The sequence below is a fragment of the Garra rufa genome, chromosome 17 (genome assembly GCF_049309525.1).
Source record: "Garra rufa chromosome 17, GarRuf1.0, whole genome shotgun sequence".
NCBI lineage: Eukaryota > Metazoa > Chordata > Actinopteri > Cypriniformes > Cyprinidae > Garra > Garra rufa.
Genome location: NC_133377.1, coordinates 29460279 through 29477642, shown reverse-complemented (window position 1 = coordinate 29477642; position 17364 = coordinate 29460279). Strand labels below are relative to the sequence as shown.

Genomic DNA, 17364 nt, shown 5'->3' with positions numbered 1-17364 from the left:
TTGCAATCAAACAGAGGTTTTGAAGAACATAACTGCATTCACTTCTTTTGTGAAGAGATACACTACAATATATGCATTTGCATAACATATATTCTACATGAGTAAAAAATGAGTGGTTAAGTGCTGTGATGAGTATATTATTATTTGAAAATATAATATAAAAAATCTGTATAAATGAAACACCAAAATGATACATTTACATTAGTATAAAAATGGCTTATTATCAAAAATATTACAATAAAAAAGATAAAAAGATACGGCAAATAAAGAAATTAATACTGCCATCTATGGAAAACTTAAATCAATTTCAAAGAACAAAATAAATATTTTTTTTAAATTAGGCTTTTACTACAATTTCACTGTAATAAAAGAAAATAAAGTGTATTTTAGTTTTGGAAAATAGCTCAAATTGTCTGGTAAATAAAGGTAGTGTATAAATCTAACTTTTTGCATTTTTTTTAACGGATTATTATTATGGAATTACCAAAGATGAAATATTCATAAGCAAGTAAATAGGAACACTAAACTGAAGCGAGTAATTTCTGCAATAACTAATATGTCTTTGTAATTGGGAAAACATTTTACAAATGACTTAACACTTTAAAGGAAACCCCGGGTATTAAGACTTGTATGGCTAAATATAACGTAAATGATATCTCTTACTGAAATATGTAGTAGAAAACCCATGAAAATGTGTTATTTTAAAAAATCCACATTGTTTTATACATATTTTGGACTATGGGGGGCGCCATTATTTCGATGATGTAAAATGGTTGCACTCTGTGAGCTACCTGTCACCGCAACACAATTTGAAAAATAAAATACTGATATGATGACCACAGCTACTGAAAGAGTTTACAAGTGCCGATGGATGTAAGTGTAGGTTTAAACCAAATGCTGTAACATCGATTTTCTCCAGAAGGAGTCTAAACGCCCCTGGATATCAAGTGAAATCCACCCTGAGAAACTCCTTCAGTGGCTGCGGCATCAAAGGCATTGAAAACGCAGGCCTTTAAGGCCCCGATCACACCGAACACGTTTTTGAAGTGAGAGGCGCCTTTTTTGAATGGTTTTCTGTTGGCAGTGAGCGTTCTCTGTTAACATACCAAAATATGTATAAAACGATGTGGATTTTTTAAAATAATGTAAATCTTTCATGGGTTTTCTACTACATTTTAGTAAGAGACTTAATTTATGTTATATTAAGCAATACAAGTCTTAATACCCACACTGTAAAAAGTTTTCACCGGATTCAACTTAAAAACCTAAGTTCAGCAGCTACCTTAATTTTTAAAGTTTAAAAGTTAACTGATTTAACTTGTGAGTTGAAAGGACTTAAATTGATTTAACTTAATATTTTAAGGCAGCTGCTAAACTTAAGTTTTTAAGTTAAAACTGGTGAAAACTTTTTACAGTGCAGGGTTCCCTTTAATAGCCTATTTTAGCCATCAGTACAAGTACTGACACTCTTACACAGAAACAAAGGATGCAAGGCCATGGATGGCAATGCACAAAACCACAGGAAGGAATCCCTCTGTACGGGTCATTTCTGAGGTCAACGTGCACTTCTCTTTTCTTAGTGAAACACTGCATGACTTAAAAAGTTCCTCCACTCTGTGGAATTCACTGTCAGTTTGGAGGAAAACAGGCATGGTGTCCTTGCAGAGAGGCAAGTCGCTAGTAGTCAGATGAATTACCTAGGTTTACAAAGAAAACAAAAGGGTTCAGTTAAAGTAGATTGAATAAAATGGTTACATACATTTTTATTTTACAAAATTTACTCACTAAGTTCTGTAGATTTTGGAGGCCTTCAGAAGTGCAGAATGGCTCTAGCAGGTGCAGTCCATCGTCTGTCAGCTCTGAATTGAACAATATTGTATGAGTGTAGATAGACAGACACTATGTACAAAAAAAACTCTGAGTTTAAGTACAGTACTGACCCTCGAGGGTGTCGATCAGCATTTGCATGGCATACATGAGCTCCATGCTCTGCCTGCTTGCTTTTGTTGAGCATCCGTTCTGATGGGATGAGGCCATGTGACATCCATTTTGTTCGTCTGTTGGGGAGCTTGATCCATTTAACTCAGATGCCGAATGAGGATCGCTGTGATTGGCTGTTGATTTCTGACATCCATTATAACTGGACAATGGCGTTGACGTGGAAGGTTCACTCTTGTGAAGTTGTTTAAACTTCAGTAAGTCCAAAAACGTATCAATGATCTCGTTCTGTTTTGCAGACAACTCGTTGGTTATGAAGCTTGAAGCTTCGTCGCTGCTTAACATCTCAAGCTAAAAGATCAAAAAGGACAATGAGATCAGAGAAGAATAAATGAAAGTGATATAAAGAGGAACAAAATGTTTCATATTTGTGCAATTTTTTAAATTACCCCATGATTTACTCACCCTCAAGCCATATAACTTTCTTTTTCAGACATATACAATCAGTTATATTAAAAATGTCCTGGCTCTTCTAACCTTTATAATGGCAGTGAATGGCTGCTGAGATTTTGAGGCAAAATAAAGTGCATCCACCTATCATAAAAAGTTCTCCACATGGCTCCAGAGGTTTAATAAAGGGTTTCCGAAGTGAATTGATTTGTTTGTATAAGAATAATATCCATATTTAAAACTTTAAGACTCTTGAGAACCAAGTTTTGTTTGTCTCCTATTGGCTTATATCAAAAACCTCTAACATTTACTTTACAAATCTTCATTTTGTACTTCTAATTTTTTCATTTGCCAAATTCCTACGTCATCCACTGGAACGCCACTCTCTCGTGAACAGGTGAACAACAGTTAGCGAAAACTAGAGATTACAGTTTATAAAGTTTTAAATATGGATATTTTTTCTTGCACAAATGCATCGCTTCGCTTTAGAAGGCCTTTAGAAGACCCAGAGCTGTGTGGAACACTATTTATGATGGATGGATGCATTTTACTGGACTTCAAAATCTCAACAGCCATTCACTGCCATTATAAAGCTTGGAAAAGCCAGGACATTTTTTAATATAACTGATTGTATTCGTCTGAAAGAAGAAAGTCATATAAACCTAGGATGACTTAAGGGTGAGTAAATCATGGGGTAATTTTCATTTTGGAGCGAACTATCCCTAATATGGAGAAAAAATCAATCTGTGTGGGTACAATCACAAAATAGAGAAATTATGGACATTTATGCTTTCTTAGAAATGAGGAAAAAGTTCATATCTTTCGTGGAAAAAAAGAAGTCAGAAAACAATGCAATTTCATCATATCCTATTGCAGTTTTGTACAAGGTTTAGCAAGCATTGCTCCTTTAACTATCACTCACTCTGTCCACCAAAGCTGACAAGACAGATCGGTCCGTCAGATTTTCCTTCAACAGGAGCAGGATGGAGGAACGTCTTTTAGCAGACAAGTCAGCCAGTGCGCAAAAGCTAGCCTGAGCATCTGCCAGTTCTGCACAGAGACCACAAAAAGTAATGCCACTATACTAAGAACCAGGAACTTAAAAAAGGGAAAAAGAAATAAATGGCTAATCACTTCTGCTTCTGCGCAGCTGCTTAAGCAGAACACAAAGGAACTGAAAGACGCACCCTTTTTTAGAGTAGTGAGTAGAAAACTTTCCTGGATCTGTGGCCATTGACCATCTACCTCTGAGAAAGTGGGAAAGGGATTCTCGGAAATGTCATCTGATTCCAACCCACTGGACTCAACACGCAAATCTAAACTCATATACATATACAGTACATTTGTCAAATTGTCAATTTTTTTAAAATAGTTGTAGATATATGTAATAAACAATAAAAAAATTTTAATATTCCTCTGCCATATTTAGTAACTGTCACTAACCAAAGTAGCCGTCACTTTCAATGTTCATTTCAATGACACTGTAAGCCATCACAGTGTGTGGTAGGATATGTAATGCAGTCTTAGAGCCATATTGAAGTTTACCGCTGTCTTTCATGCACATCTGAAACACCAGAGAAACAGTTAGTTCTGTTATATTAATTACTGCAAATTATTTGAATAGATTAGTTACCAATAACAACACTGAGTCAGAAAAATCCAGAATTTTTTTTCCTGATAATTTACTCACCCCCATGTGATCCAAGATGTTTGTCTTTCTGTGCTCAGTTGCAAAGAAATTAAAGTTTTTGTGGAAACAATCCAGGATTTTTCTCCATATAGTAGACTTCAATGGTGGCCAGCGGGTTAAAGGTCCAAACTGCAGTTTCAATGCAGCTCCAAAGGGCTCTACACGATCCCAGATGAGGAATAAGGGTATTATCTAGCAAAACAATCAGCCATTTACAAAAAATATTGTAAAGTTATATATATTTTTAACCACAAATGCTCGTCTTGCGCAGTCACGCTTGGTTAGTTCTTTGTCTGTGTTTTCCAGTTCAAAAAGGTAGGGTACTCCAACTTATTTTCTCCTTCAATTTGAAAATTGTCTGACATTGTTGTTTACCTTTTTTTGTAAAGGGCGTTTGTCTTTGTTTGCACGTTCGTAACACTTGGTCAGTACTTCTGCCTATATTACGCGTGACCTTTCCAACGTGATTACGTAATGTGTGAAGTCAAGCCAGTGCACGATGAGCATTTGTGGTTAAAAAGTATATACATTTTTGTTAAAAAAATTAAAAAAGACCAATTGTTTTGCTAGATAAGACACTTATTTCTTGTCTTGGACCATGTAGAGCACTGGTCTCAAACTCAATTCCTGGAGGGCCACAGCTCTGCACAGTTTAGCTCCAACCCTAATCAAAGACACCTGATCCAGCTAATCAAGGTCTTCAGGATTACTAGAAACTTCCAAGCAGGTGTGAGTTGGAGCTGGTTGGAGCTAAACTCTGCAGAGCTGCGGCCCTCCAGGAACTGAGTTTGAGACCTCTGATGTAGAGCCATTTGAAGCTGAATTGAAACTGCAGTTTGGACCTTCAACCTGTTGGCCAAAATTGAAGTCCACAATATGGAGAGAAATCCTGGAATGTTTTCCTTAAAAACTTTAATTTCTTCACGACTGAAGAAAGAAGACATGAACATCTTGGGTCACATGGGGGTGAGTAAATTATCAGGATTTTTATTTTTTCTGGAAGCGAATTTATCCTTTAATGACATGATATAATAATGACATTTATTAATCACAAACCTCTGGACAGCCAAACGCAGCATTGCAGTCGGCCTTATCCAGTTGGGTGTAGGAGATAGAGCATTCCCGGGTGGTTAAAATTCGCTCTTTAAGGAGGGTAAGAACTTTGTGTTTTTTTGGGAACTGCTTGAAAAAAGACTTTGTGAGGTCCAACCTCCTACAGGGGTCATCAAGGTCAAGAGCAGAGGAATAAAAAAAAAAAAAACATCAGATTGTTATCTTATTTGCATCAAAATATCAATTTTGTCATTTAAAACTCATCCGCATGTCATTCCAAATCTGTATGACTTTACTAATGTACGAATGAAAATCCAATACAGGTTTGGTCAATCAAAATTTCTCCTTAACAGATTTTTAATAACATGAAATAACTTAAAAGGGATATTTCAAGCAAAAATTAAAATTCTGTCATTAATTATTTCCCCTCATGTCATTCCAAACCCATAAGATCTTCGTTCGTCTTCGGAAAACACATATGAAGATATTTCAGATGAAATCTGAGAGCTCTCTGTCCCTCCGTAGACAGCAAGGGTCCTACCACGTTCAAGGCCCAGAAAGGTACCAAGAACATCGACAAAATAATCCATGTGACTACGAGTAAACTACGAAAATACTTTTTGTTGTGCAAAAAACTAAAATAACAGCTTTATTCAACAACTCTTCTCCTCCGTGTCACCCAAGCACCATTTTGGACCCATGCTGTCTATGGAGGGCCAGAGAGCTCTTGGATTTCATCAAAAATATCTTCATTTGTGTTCTGAAGACAAACAAAGGTCTGGCGGTTTTGGAACGACATGAGGGTGAGTAATTAATGACTGAATTTTAATTTTTGAGTGAACTATCACTTTAAAACTTAAAAAAAAAATTTAAAAGGAAAAAGAAAATAATAATTTTTGAATGAACTGTCGAAAGACACTTTGAAGTGATTTTCCAAATTACAAAAAATAAAATAAAAACAATTCTCCTTAGTTTGTAATTATTGTTCATTTTAGTGGACTGACATCATAATAAATATTTTTTTCCTAACCTTCCCTTAGTGAGATTATCAAGATTGGGAATATTCACATCTTCCTTCTTAAGTGTCCCAAGGGATAAAGAAAGTTTTGATGTGCCCTGTGCATTCGCCTTTAGGCAGACAGCAGGACCTTCCACCTCTACAGACCCAGCTGCACAGTTTCTGTACTCTCCCTCAAACTTTAATAAGTCTTCCTCCTCACACACTGATCAAAAGAAAGAAAGAGATATTAATTTCGACACAGACAGATGCAAGATAGTTCCATAGTTCCAACATATTTTGACGAACACAAAAACATCTGTTTCTGCTGAGAACATACTGAAATACTTATTCACTATGCACTTCACCTGGATTAATTGGCTCCCCTTCCAGCAGGTCATTGAGTTTGAATACTGTGGGTTTGTATTTAGTTTTCTGCCAGAACCAAACTTTCTTGATTTTCCATACCACTGCAAGTGGTTGGAGTTTTTTGGTATCATTTGGGCTGGAAGCCGCAATCAATCCTTTAGGATCTATCTGTTGGACCAGCTTCTTTGTCGCTTTATCAAACATCCTCTGCACAAACACATAAACAGACAGCATTAAACCATAGTGGAAAATGTGTATTACTGAATTACTGAATGGTTTGTTTTAAAATACATGAACTTAGATTACATAATCCTTTATTAGTTGTGAAACCACAGAATTATCGTATCCAAAAAGCCATTTCACAGTAGATAAGGAACCAAAAATACACAAAAATGTACACATAGTGGTTAGTAATAAGTTCTCTTCTCATGCCAGAAACATGAAGTAATACCAAAAAAAGGAATAAACGACGGAGGATGAATATGAATGACACGGATTAGGTGAGATTAGCGGAATGTGAAATAAATCCAATATCACAATGACTTAAGATGACATGGACTGCTAAGAAGGGCTGAAAATAGCATTTCACCCACATCTGTGCGCTACAGATGGTGGCTTTCAGGTGTTATAGGTATGGTTCATCATGCTGATGACATAAAAGCTTTAGTCTAACACTCTGATTAAACTCTGAGAAATTAGGGGAATTTTTTATTAGGGGATTCCAGTCAGTGGAACTCCCCTGATAATGGGCCAGTAAAGCTATAGTGAGAGTTGTGTTTATTAAACTGCATAATGAACAAAAGTTGTTAAACAAACTTTCTAGAAGCTTTCGGTATTAGTGATGGGCGATATGCTCAATTTTCATATCGTCCTATTGTCAGCCTGTGAGATCGCCGATACACAATACTATCGTGCCAATTTATTTAATAATATGTAAATGTGTCAATATATGATAAAGTCCTTATTCGTTTTGTAAGGGTAGTGCGTGTACAGAGTGCTGGCGGTAGTTCTGTCAGAGAGGTTCAAGTTTACTTTCGGTTTCATACTCTACTAACTTCAGGGAGCGGTAAATGTGCGTGCCTGAATGTAAATGAATGTATCTTTCTTTACCCGTCATATTGCAATTAGGGTTGCATCGATCCGATACTCTGGATCGGTATCGATGCAGATCCAAGCTTTTTGAATGGATCGGATATCGGTGATGCGTGACCAATCCAAATTCGATACGTTACCAGAGTTTGATTAAATAAATAGCAAGAAATAATAGTCTACTGTAAAAACTATAATAATTCATAAGAACACAAAAATACAATACTTTTAAAATACGTTGCGCTGCTTATGTGAGTGTGACAGGCGAGTTCAGAGGGAATTTTTACATGCAAAGTCTACCTCAGCGTGGTAAACATGTCCCTGATTTGGAAATATTTTACTCTTGATACAGCAGCTAGTAGCACTGCAAATTGTAATATTTGTCAAGCCAAAGTTTCAATAGGTGGAAGTAGTGTTTCGAATTACAACACCACGAATTTAATCAAGCGTCTTCAGAAGCATCGCGCAAAAGAACACGAGGAGTTTGCGCAAATCAAATGGAAAAAGGATGAGTCAAAGCAACTGACCTTGACAGATGTGTTTCAGTGGCAAGAGAAACTTTCAAATCAGATCCCTAAGCTGTAAAAGAACAGAAAACAGGGCCATACAGTGCGACCATTTCACTAAGACAGGAAAGACTAATTCAGTGGTGTGGAAGTGGTTCGGCTTTTTAAGTTTAGATAAACTCTGCCATTGGTAAGTTATACACAGTTCATGCAAATGCGCTACTTTGTGTCCAAATGTTACCACGAAAATGCGGGAAACAGCACCTCCTTCTGGAAGAGGATTAATAATTAGTTGGCCTAGTGGCATAATTTTTATTATGATTTCTTTCCCCCTTTTTAAGCGATTTTATAGGGAATTAATTTAGTCTTTAGTCAAGACATACATATTTGTATAGATTATTCACAGTTCTCTCAATTAAATAAGCCTGAGTCTGAGAGTTTTATTTATTTGATAGTTTATTTCACATTTCTTGTTTGTAAAGGCTAAATACAAATAAAAAGTGAACCTTATTTTTTTGTACTATTTTTATTTAAATATATATATATATATAATTTTAATAGGAGGAGCCTGGAGGTATTATAGACTTTGCAAATTCAGTTTGCAGACATTTGTAGGTACAGACATCCATTGTGTGTGTCCTCGGCAGTTTATTCCTTAGGCTTTTTAATATTGTCCATATCGATATCGGAATTATATCGTATCGACCGAAATTAAGAAATATATTGTGATATAAATTTTTGCCATATCGTCCAGCCCTAAGGAGCACCATGTGCGACTGACCCGATCAGCATGTTTGTGTTTGCGCTCAGGGGAGCTTTAAAGGTTTCTACTTTTTTTTTTTTCAACGTTGAATAAAGTATCACAGACATATCTCACCAATCCTTTCATAAACAAAGTGTAGAGAGGGTGTATATAAGAGACTGACCGTGCAGTATAGAGAGCTTTGTTGATTATAATAGAGCTTTGTGATATTGCAAACCGAGTGACAGCTTTTAATACTTTCTAAGTTTGCAAATGAGATATTGTTTAATACAGCAGTTAAATAAATAAGAAATTATTATTGTCTGACTAACACTATTGCCTGATTTTGCTCTATTTCATCGTCAAAAGTAGTCTGAAACAAATCACAACTGAGCCGCTGCGCATCTCCACTCAAACACAGTGTTTCGTTTATGAATGAACGTGCGTTTTTAAACGAATCTAGTGAAATGATTCAATATCCCATTCAAACAGAGAGTCACTTGCTTTATTCATGAATGAACCAGCTGTTCGAACGAATCAAATGAATGAAATGATTCAGTAATTAATTCAGTGTCTTGCCACCATCTGCTGGCAGATATGTTCAGTTATTTATATCTGTAATATTTCTGTTTTCAAAATGTTATTTTTAAAACATTAATCCTAATAAGAATTGATTAATTTAATTGCACTCATGCATGTGTCTCATTTTGCCCCTTTTTCATCCAACAATGTGCAAGCAGATTTGGTTTTTCTTTCTTTACCTAAAACAAATAAATCTTAATGACAAAGTGTATACATTCTTTAGTTTTGAAGGTAAAATACCCCCACTGATATCGGCCTGGTATCGGTATCGGCCGATACTCAGAATTTTTGGTATCGGATCGGTTTTGAAAATAATGCAATAATTGCAATAATGCTACCGCTATATGTCTGATCTTTGTCATCAGTTCATGTTGTAGTTCAGTTCATATAGAATGTGGAGAAGCGATGTGCGTGTAATTAATGTGCATATGTTTAGCGTCATTTTATCGCATCGTAATTCTAGTTAACGATTACAGATGTTACTGAGGTGAATGTTTATGTTTCCTATATACAGACCGATTCTAATATATCGTATTTATTTCAGCCTAAACCACATTTTACTACCTCTGTTATCCTAATGACTGTCTACACTTAAGTCTACACTTAATCTATGTACACTGTATGATGAATAAATCTCTTAACCATTTTCACTGTACACATCTGCGGCGCTATCTACTCTATGCGTGTGTTTATACTGCGGCAAGTTTCTGAAGCATCCTAGAACCGACTCTCCGCGCTGCATCGCTAAAGTTAGCTGCCTTTTTGACGGATAATGATAATTATCGTCTTACTATCGTCAAAGGCATCAGCAACAGGCGATAACTCTGCCTATCGTCGATACACGATACTATCGTCTATCGGCACAACCCTATTAGGTATGTTTTTGAGTATCTTGTTTAAGTGAAATTCTGTCATTATTTGCTAAGCTCATGTTGTTCCGTATGATCTATGGAACACAAAAGAAGATATTTTGAACAATGTAATGATCATACTGTCCATAAGGCCTGGAGCTTGCTAACATTTATGGTACATTTGCCTTCTTTTCAAGCTTGACATCTTCAGTCTTCATTCATTGTAATTGCATGGAAAGAAAGACCAGCACAGTCTTCAAAACTTTTTGTTTGCACTCCACAGAAAAAAAGTCATTGGAACAAAATGAAAGTGAGTGAATTTATAAATCATGTTACTCACATTTACCCCCAAATTATAAATATGATAATATGATTCTAGTTCAAAGTAGTTTGAAAATGCATGGAGTCCATCCTTGACCTGAAAAAAAAGGTTTAAAGGTCCCATATCGTACACATTTCTGGAGGTTTATTTTATTTGTTGATGTCCTTAAGAATATATATTTGCGGTATAAGTGCCAAAATCCATCTCAATATATTTTTACAGCTCCTTTTTTAGGAGCTCTGTCAAAAACAGGTCGATTTTGGCCCATCTAATTAATATTCATGAGCCTCTCTTCTGATTGGCCTGTTGTTTTCTGAGTGACGCACAACCAGGCCAATCACAGGTAACTACGGTCATGTATGCTGTAAGCGTAAGCGAGCTCAGAGCAATAGAGAGAGCTGATACTCAACAGGATATTTTAGAATGATCATTAATGTTTTTTCTTTTACAAACACCGAATGCAGTAGGCTACATAACTGTTGCTTTAGTAAAGCCCCTTTCACAATGCGCGCTGATTCTGGAAAATTACGGGAACTGTGTGAACCAAAGCCAGAACCTAAAGGCAGTGTTGTAGTAATGATGCACGTTATCAAGCGACTCTTCACAACGAAAAATAACGTTACGTGCAAAGTGGAATGAAGCGGCGATCATCAGGCAGAGCCAGCTCCTCACTATCAGCGCTGAAGCACAGTTTGTTCAGGTTAGTTCAGTTTAGTGAAACGTACGCGTCGCATTACATCTCACATCCAAACGTCACATGTCTTTATGGTTTGTGTGTAAAGCACGCACAGATCCCGGAAAACAACTGTGAATGAACCAAATTAAACAATTCCGGAACAAATCGTGGGACACATTATCCGTGTATTTACCGGAATCGCTGTGTGAAAGAGGCTGAAGTTGACGTGCCGCTGGTCTCTTATATTAACGTTGTTCTGAAGCCTGTGTAATGATCGTAGCTTGACATCTATCGACTGAACAGGGTTTTCTCCACTTGTTTTCCTGTTGTTGTTGCTCAATGGAATGGATGTGTTGTTGTCTGGGGTTTTGACAAAAGGAGGGTGGGACGTTGGTTTGTGACTGAAGGCGGTGACTTGAGTCGATCGGACGTCACATCGTTACGGAAGTCACAGCTGCTCGTGAAAATGAACAGCTACTTTAAGCAGGCTGTGTGCAGTTTACTGTGGATTGACTGTTTTGAAACTCATATGGTAGTTAGATAGCCCCTAGACCTTAGTTATCATGAAAAAAGCCAGGAAATTTTGATTTTGACGATATGGGACCTTTAAAGGGAACCTCAAATAGTAAGACCTGTATGGTTTAATATAACATAAGCGATTTCTGTTACTGAAATATGTAGTAGAAAACCCATGAAAGATTTATGATGATTTCAAAAATCACATTGTTGTATACATATTTTGGACTATGGGGGGAGCCATTATATCCACAATTGAGAAAATAAAATACTGATACGATGCCACATTGTGCAGCTTTTGGTTGTAATTTTCAGTCGAAGGGCAACAAGATAAATAATGTAAATCTTCACTGCTTTTCTTAGTGTGGACAAATAAAACTTCCTAAAGACCTGTATCTTTGTTCACTCCACTTTAGCCCTGATACCTTTGAGGCTTTTAGTAGACCACAGCTACTGATAGAGCTTACAAATGGCAGAGACAAAAATGCTACATTGCTGATGCTTGTCATGACACCGCAGCCACTGTAGGAGTTTCTCAGTGCAGATTTCACTCAGTATCCAGGCCGTTTAGACTCCTTGTGGAGAAAATGGATGGTACAGTATTTGGTTCAAGCCTACGCTTATATCCATCACCACCTACTGCTTTTTCAGTAGCTGTAGTCAACATATTAGTATTTTCCTTTCCAAATTGTGTTGCGGTAAAAACAGCAACAGGTAGCACCAGTAGATCACAGAGTGCAACCATTTTACATCATCCAAATAATGGCGCCCCCAATAGTCCAAAATAGCCTATATATAAAATCATGTGGAGTTTTGTAATTAGCTTAAATCTTTCACTGGTTTTCTACTACGAATTTTAGTAAAAGACATAATTTAAATTATATTAAGCCATACAAGTCTCAATACCCGGGGATCCCTTTAAGACTCCTCCTCAAAATCTTACCCAGACAGCACACATACGTCTCGCCGACGTCGGCCCATGAACTATAACATCTAATAATGATCGGCCAGGCATAGGCGGGTGTTATTCGGTCAGTGCTCTATTTTGCCAGCTCATCAAAGGTCGGCTCTACGTGAACAATTATTCGTCTCTTAGCAACCCACCAGAGGTGGTGACTGGTCCGACGACATCTGTGGCTTTCAGGTAAGTTTTCACTTGAGTTAAATTAGGGGAAAAAATTATTTTGTTAATTCTGTGACACTTTGTAACTATAGGGCGCTCGGTGCACTGTAGTACAGGTGAAAAGACTTTGCAGCGAGCCCTACTTGAGACTTTGGCTCATTTCCAACTAACGTTAACTAATGGTAACAGGTTTTTTAAATTGTATTGTGTTTCCAGCAATTTCTCTGAGGGGAAGAGCTAACGTTAGACGCTGAGCAGCAGAGAGTTAGAGTTTGTTTTAAGTTTTTATTTCAGTAGTGTTCTTACACTACTTAAAACTTCTTGTCCTAACTACTTTTCGTTGTGTTTTTCACTCTGTTACAGGCTCTGCCAGAAAGAATCCACATATTTATCTATGTAAATATATTTAACCTATATCAGCATGCGTCTGTTAATTTCTTTTGCAAAATTTACTATTTATTTATTACAGTAATGTTAAGAAGCTTTCGACTTCCAAATGTAACTCTACCTAAAACTAAAAACATATTCTGTTATCTAGTTGTAGTATATTATATATTCTTTCTTTTTTTCTGCATTTTACCTGTACTTTAGCTTGTTTCCTTCTAATAAACCAGCATACTAAATATTGTGGTCTCTTTGACAAATTGGTTGTTTTGTTCCTAGATTCTTCCATGCCAGCAGACTCGGAGTGAACCTCCTTCTCCAAAGTGCTGTAAACCATTGGTCTTGTAAGTAAAATCTCAAACATACACTACTGTTTCATAAGTTTGGTTTTGGTAAAGTCTCTTCTGCCTGCCACAACTTTGTGTATTTGATTAATAATACAGTTAAATTAAATATATAAATAAGTTAAATTAATATAATTTAAAACAATTGTTTTCTATTTTAATATATTTAGAGTAATTTTTTCCTGTGATGCAAAGCTACATTTTCAGTATCATTATTCCAGTCTTCAGGGTCACATGATCCTTAAGAAATCATTAAACGTGTGTGGAATCGTGTTTGACTTAACACAGCGCTGCACAGATTAAGCAAAATCTGACTTGAAGCAGTGTATGCCGGTTAGAAATTTTGCCAGACTTGAGGCTGTTGCAACTCAGCATATTAAAATGATTTCTGAAGCATCATGTGACACTGAAGATTGGAGTAATGATGCTGAAAATACAGCTTTAATAAAATAAATTTCTCAAATAGGGGCAACAGCAGCTATGGTACTTGGCCTGTAATGAGGTCACAAAACTTTATTTTATTCCTTAACTTTGAAATAGCCTTCCTGATAATGTTTGGGGCTTAGGCACAATTTTTTGTTGTTGTTTAAATTAGATTAAATTACACATTTTTAGCCAGGCATTCACATAGCACATCTCATAACACTGCACTACAGTTATATGTAATTTAAATAAATCATCTTTTGTCTGAAATAATATGAACAGCTATACTAATCTTTCTCCTATTGCTTTCCTGTTTCTATCTCTGGATGCCCATCCCAAGATTACCAGAGATTATGCCAGTTCTAGATCGGATCCAGCCTTACTTGTGAAGACTTCAGAAGACGGCAACACTCAACAAGACTTCAGATGATGGCAACTGTACATGGACATACAAAACTGTGAAATATTGTCCTTATATTGGCTTTAAAGGGTAAGTTTGACAATTTTCAACCTGTTTTGTATTATTGCAGTGTTTCTAATATCTGTAAATTAACAATATTTATTCTTTCTCTGAGTTATGTGTACCTATGTATTTCTTGTACTTATAAGCAACACTCTGCAGGATGATGCATAATGAAATGACAAGTTTTGACAAAAACACTTTGACAAAATACTGTGTTTAGTGTCATGCAGCAGAGATTTGCTGACAAATAAACTGGGTATCTCTGAGAAAGAATAAACATTGTTCTTTTACATATATTAACAACATTGTAACATACAAAGTGGATTGAAAATTGCTGAACGTACCCTTTAATAATGTTAAAGGAAAGTGTTCAATTGAACACTTCAGTAAGGTTTTATCAGAATAGAATTTAAAATTTGTATCATATAATTTGAAACATTTTAACTGCTGTAGTGTTTGCTTAGTTTTTATTTTGTGGCGTAGCTCTTGTATTATTGTACATTGTTTTTGCCATGAAGATAGATTAGATTCTGATGTGACAATAAAAATAGATAATTACTAGTACTAAACACATGACTTGCTTTATCTTTGAGATGCTGTCATATGGACATTACTTTGTTGCTAGAAGATCTTCCCCAGTAAGTCTCAGTCACCTCTGGCTGATTAAAAATGAAAAAATGCATTTTCTATAAACCTACTTTGAAATGATAAGTATTATGATATGTGTATACTTATAGACCAGTTAACCATGGTTTTACTATAGTAAAACTGTAGCAACCATAAGTGTAGTTTTTTTTTTTTCGGTTCATAACAAGGTTTTGATTCTATGGTTCTACTATAGTTATATTGTAGTAGTAATACTACAGTAAAACTGTGGTAACCATGACTGTAACCACTATGTGGTTGGTTTTACTGCAAATACTGTAGTAATGGTTAGTTTTGTACTTACTGTGGTTTTACTGCAACAGTCATTGTTAAACAATGATTATTGTAGTAAGAATATTGATTTAGTTTTTACTGTGGTTTTACTGCAAATGCTGTGGTAAAAACCATAGTTAATCTTTGAAAGAGTGAATGCTTCTTATTTGTATGCTACTTTTGATAAAAGTATCTGATAAATGTTAATGTATTTGTATATTTAATGTGTTCCTTGAAAATATTAATACATTTGCAACCGTTATTGGGAGTGGCGTGGTGTTTATTGTTTTATTATAAACCACCTGCTCCTGCCGTTAGAATAACGATGAGCAAAACGCCGGTGAACCGCGTCCACGCAGAGCAGCCGGGATTTACAGCTGCGTCTTCCGAACGTCGGCCGGAGAGCGTTTGCGTTCGACGTCGCAGCGACCTCTTCCCGATTCACGGTCGCTGAGCCACATCGTGACCCGTATGGCACAAGCAATAGGCAAAATTGACAAGTACTGCTCACTGCAGAGCCAAATGGCCTCCAGCTTGATGATGTTCTTCAAACAGACTAGATTGTTATCATATAACTTTAGTCACAACAGAATGAGCACTACAGAACAGCATTCATTTCCAAACATTGCAACTTCCTTTACATCACATTATACATGGAAACGTTTTATATCGTTTACAGTAGCCTTTTATTACATCACATTAAACATTACAACATTAAATCTTGTGATTAAGCGTACATTTAGACAGATTAAATAGTTTATTTGTTACTCACTTGTCGCTGTTAGTCAGTGAACTTTGCAGTCTTTAGCAGGTGATGCTAGATCCACAGCCAAAGGAGAGCGAAAATAGAGACAGATTCCACACAGTAGGCTAACGTTACTTCCCGTGTTTGAAAGTACAAAAACTATACGCACACTACTCGCCTCCTGAAAAGTCCCCTTACATGTAACGTGAGATTGTATAGCTTTTACTGGTCTGTCTGTGAGGAGAGGGGCGGTACTGCACTTCAGGAGATGTAATATTGTTGGTTTCTGGCTGAAGTTCGGGTTCCATAATCGGAATCATATGAACTGAACTATAAATAATCAGAGGGACAAGTACAGACTTGTCCTTTCTTTGATTTTTAACGGCTCAAGTAAAGCGAGAGAAATTTAAAGCGCGGTTTAGTCTAACGTTAGCTGGGCTATAAAATCATGATACAAAAAACATCATTACAAATAAATGAACGAACACAGATTAGTTAAATCTGATCATTTATTATAAAACCGTAATCAAAAGTTGGAATGTTTTCCTTGACTGAATGCAGTGTACAGAATGACAAATAACGTTAGACGTGATAAAATAACGTTAGATATGCTGAATTGATGGGCTATTTGTATAAACAAATACATAGTTTTGCTTATGATGAGGAAGCACATGTTTTGCGAAGAAAAATTGAGACCATACTTCAAACGGAAGCAGCACACGAGCTGTCCATATGCAGGGCAGGAAGTTGCACGCGGCTAACGTGCCAGCCCACACCTAGAAATGCGCAGCTCACTACGGTAGTTTTGGCATCACCGTGCTTTTGTTTACATTCATTTAACTATGAATAGCTAAACTTTTTCAATTTCAGGTATAATTATTTTAGATTATTTTAAAGAATCTAGGAGAAACAAAACCAAGAGCTTTTCAAATATTATTGAACTCCTTATTGGGAGTCAAAAATGAACCAGAGCCCTAAGCTGTAAACATTAGTGGTGAAAAAGCTGCTTATTCTGCTGTTACTAGTGTGCAATGGGTGTAACATTCACACAGAGTTTTGTTTGCCAAAGTTGCAATGATTACATGCACAAATTCGATTAGCCCACACTAAATGTAACTTTTATAAAAGAAATGCAAAAGATTCTTAGGGGTTCAAGTGCATAGCGCTGAAACCCTGTTGTAAT

At 36.2% G+C, this 17364-nt stretch overlaps 1 protein-coding gene across 1 annotated transcript; it reads right to left on the bottom strand.

Moving 5' to 3' along the window:
- Window positions 1–49: 49 nt before the first annotated feature.
- Window positions 50–16482, bottom strand: gsdmea (gasdermin Ea). Its single transcript, XM_073822382.1, has 10 exons — window positions 16209–16482; window positions 6497–6704; window positions 6162–6354; window positions 5135–5291; window positions 3832–3952; window positions 3576–3704; window positions 3311–3438; window positions 1941–2289; window positions 1786–1859; window positions 50–1697 (listed from the first exon to the last, which is right to left on the bottom strand). The coding sequence occupies exons 2-10, from the start codon at window positions 6699–6701 to the stop codon at window positions 1470–1472; spliced, it is 1584 nt and encodes a 527-aa protein (XP_073678483.1). The 5' UTR covers window positions 6702–6704; window positions 16209–16482; the 3' UTR covers window positions 50–1469.
- Window positions 16483–17364: the final 882 nt, after the last annotated feature.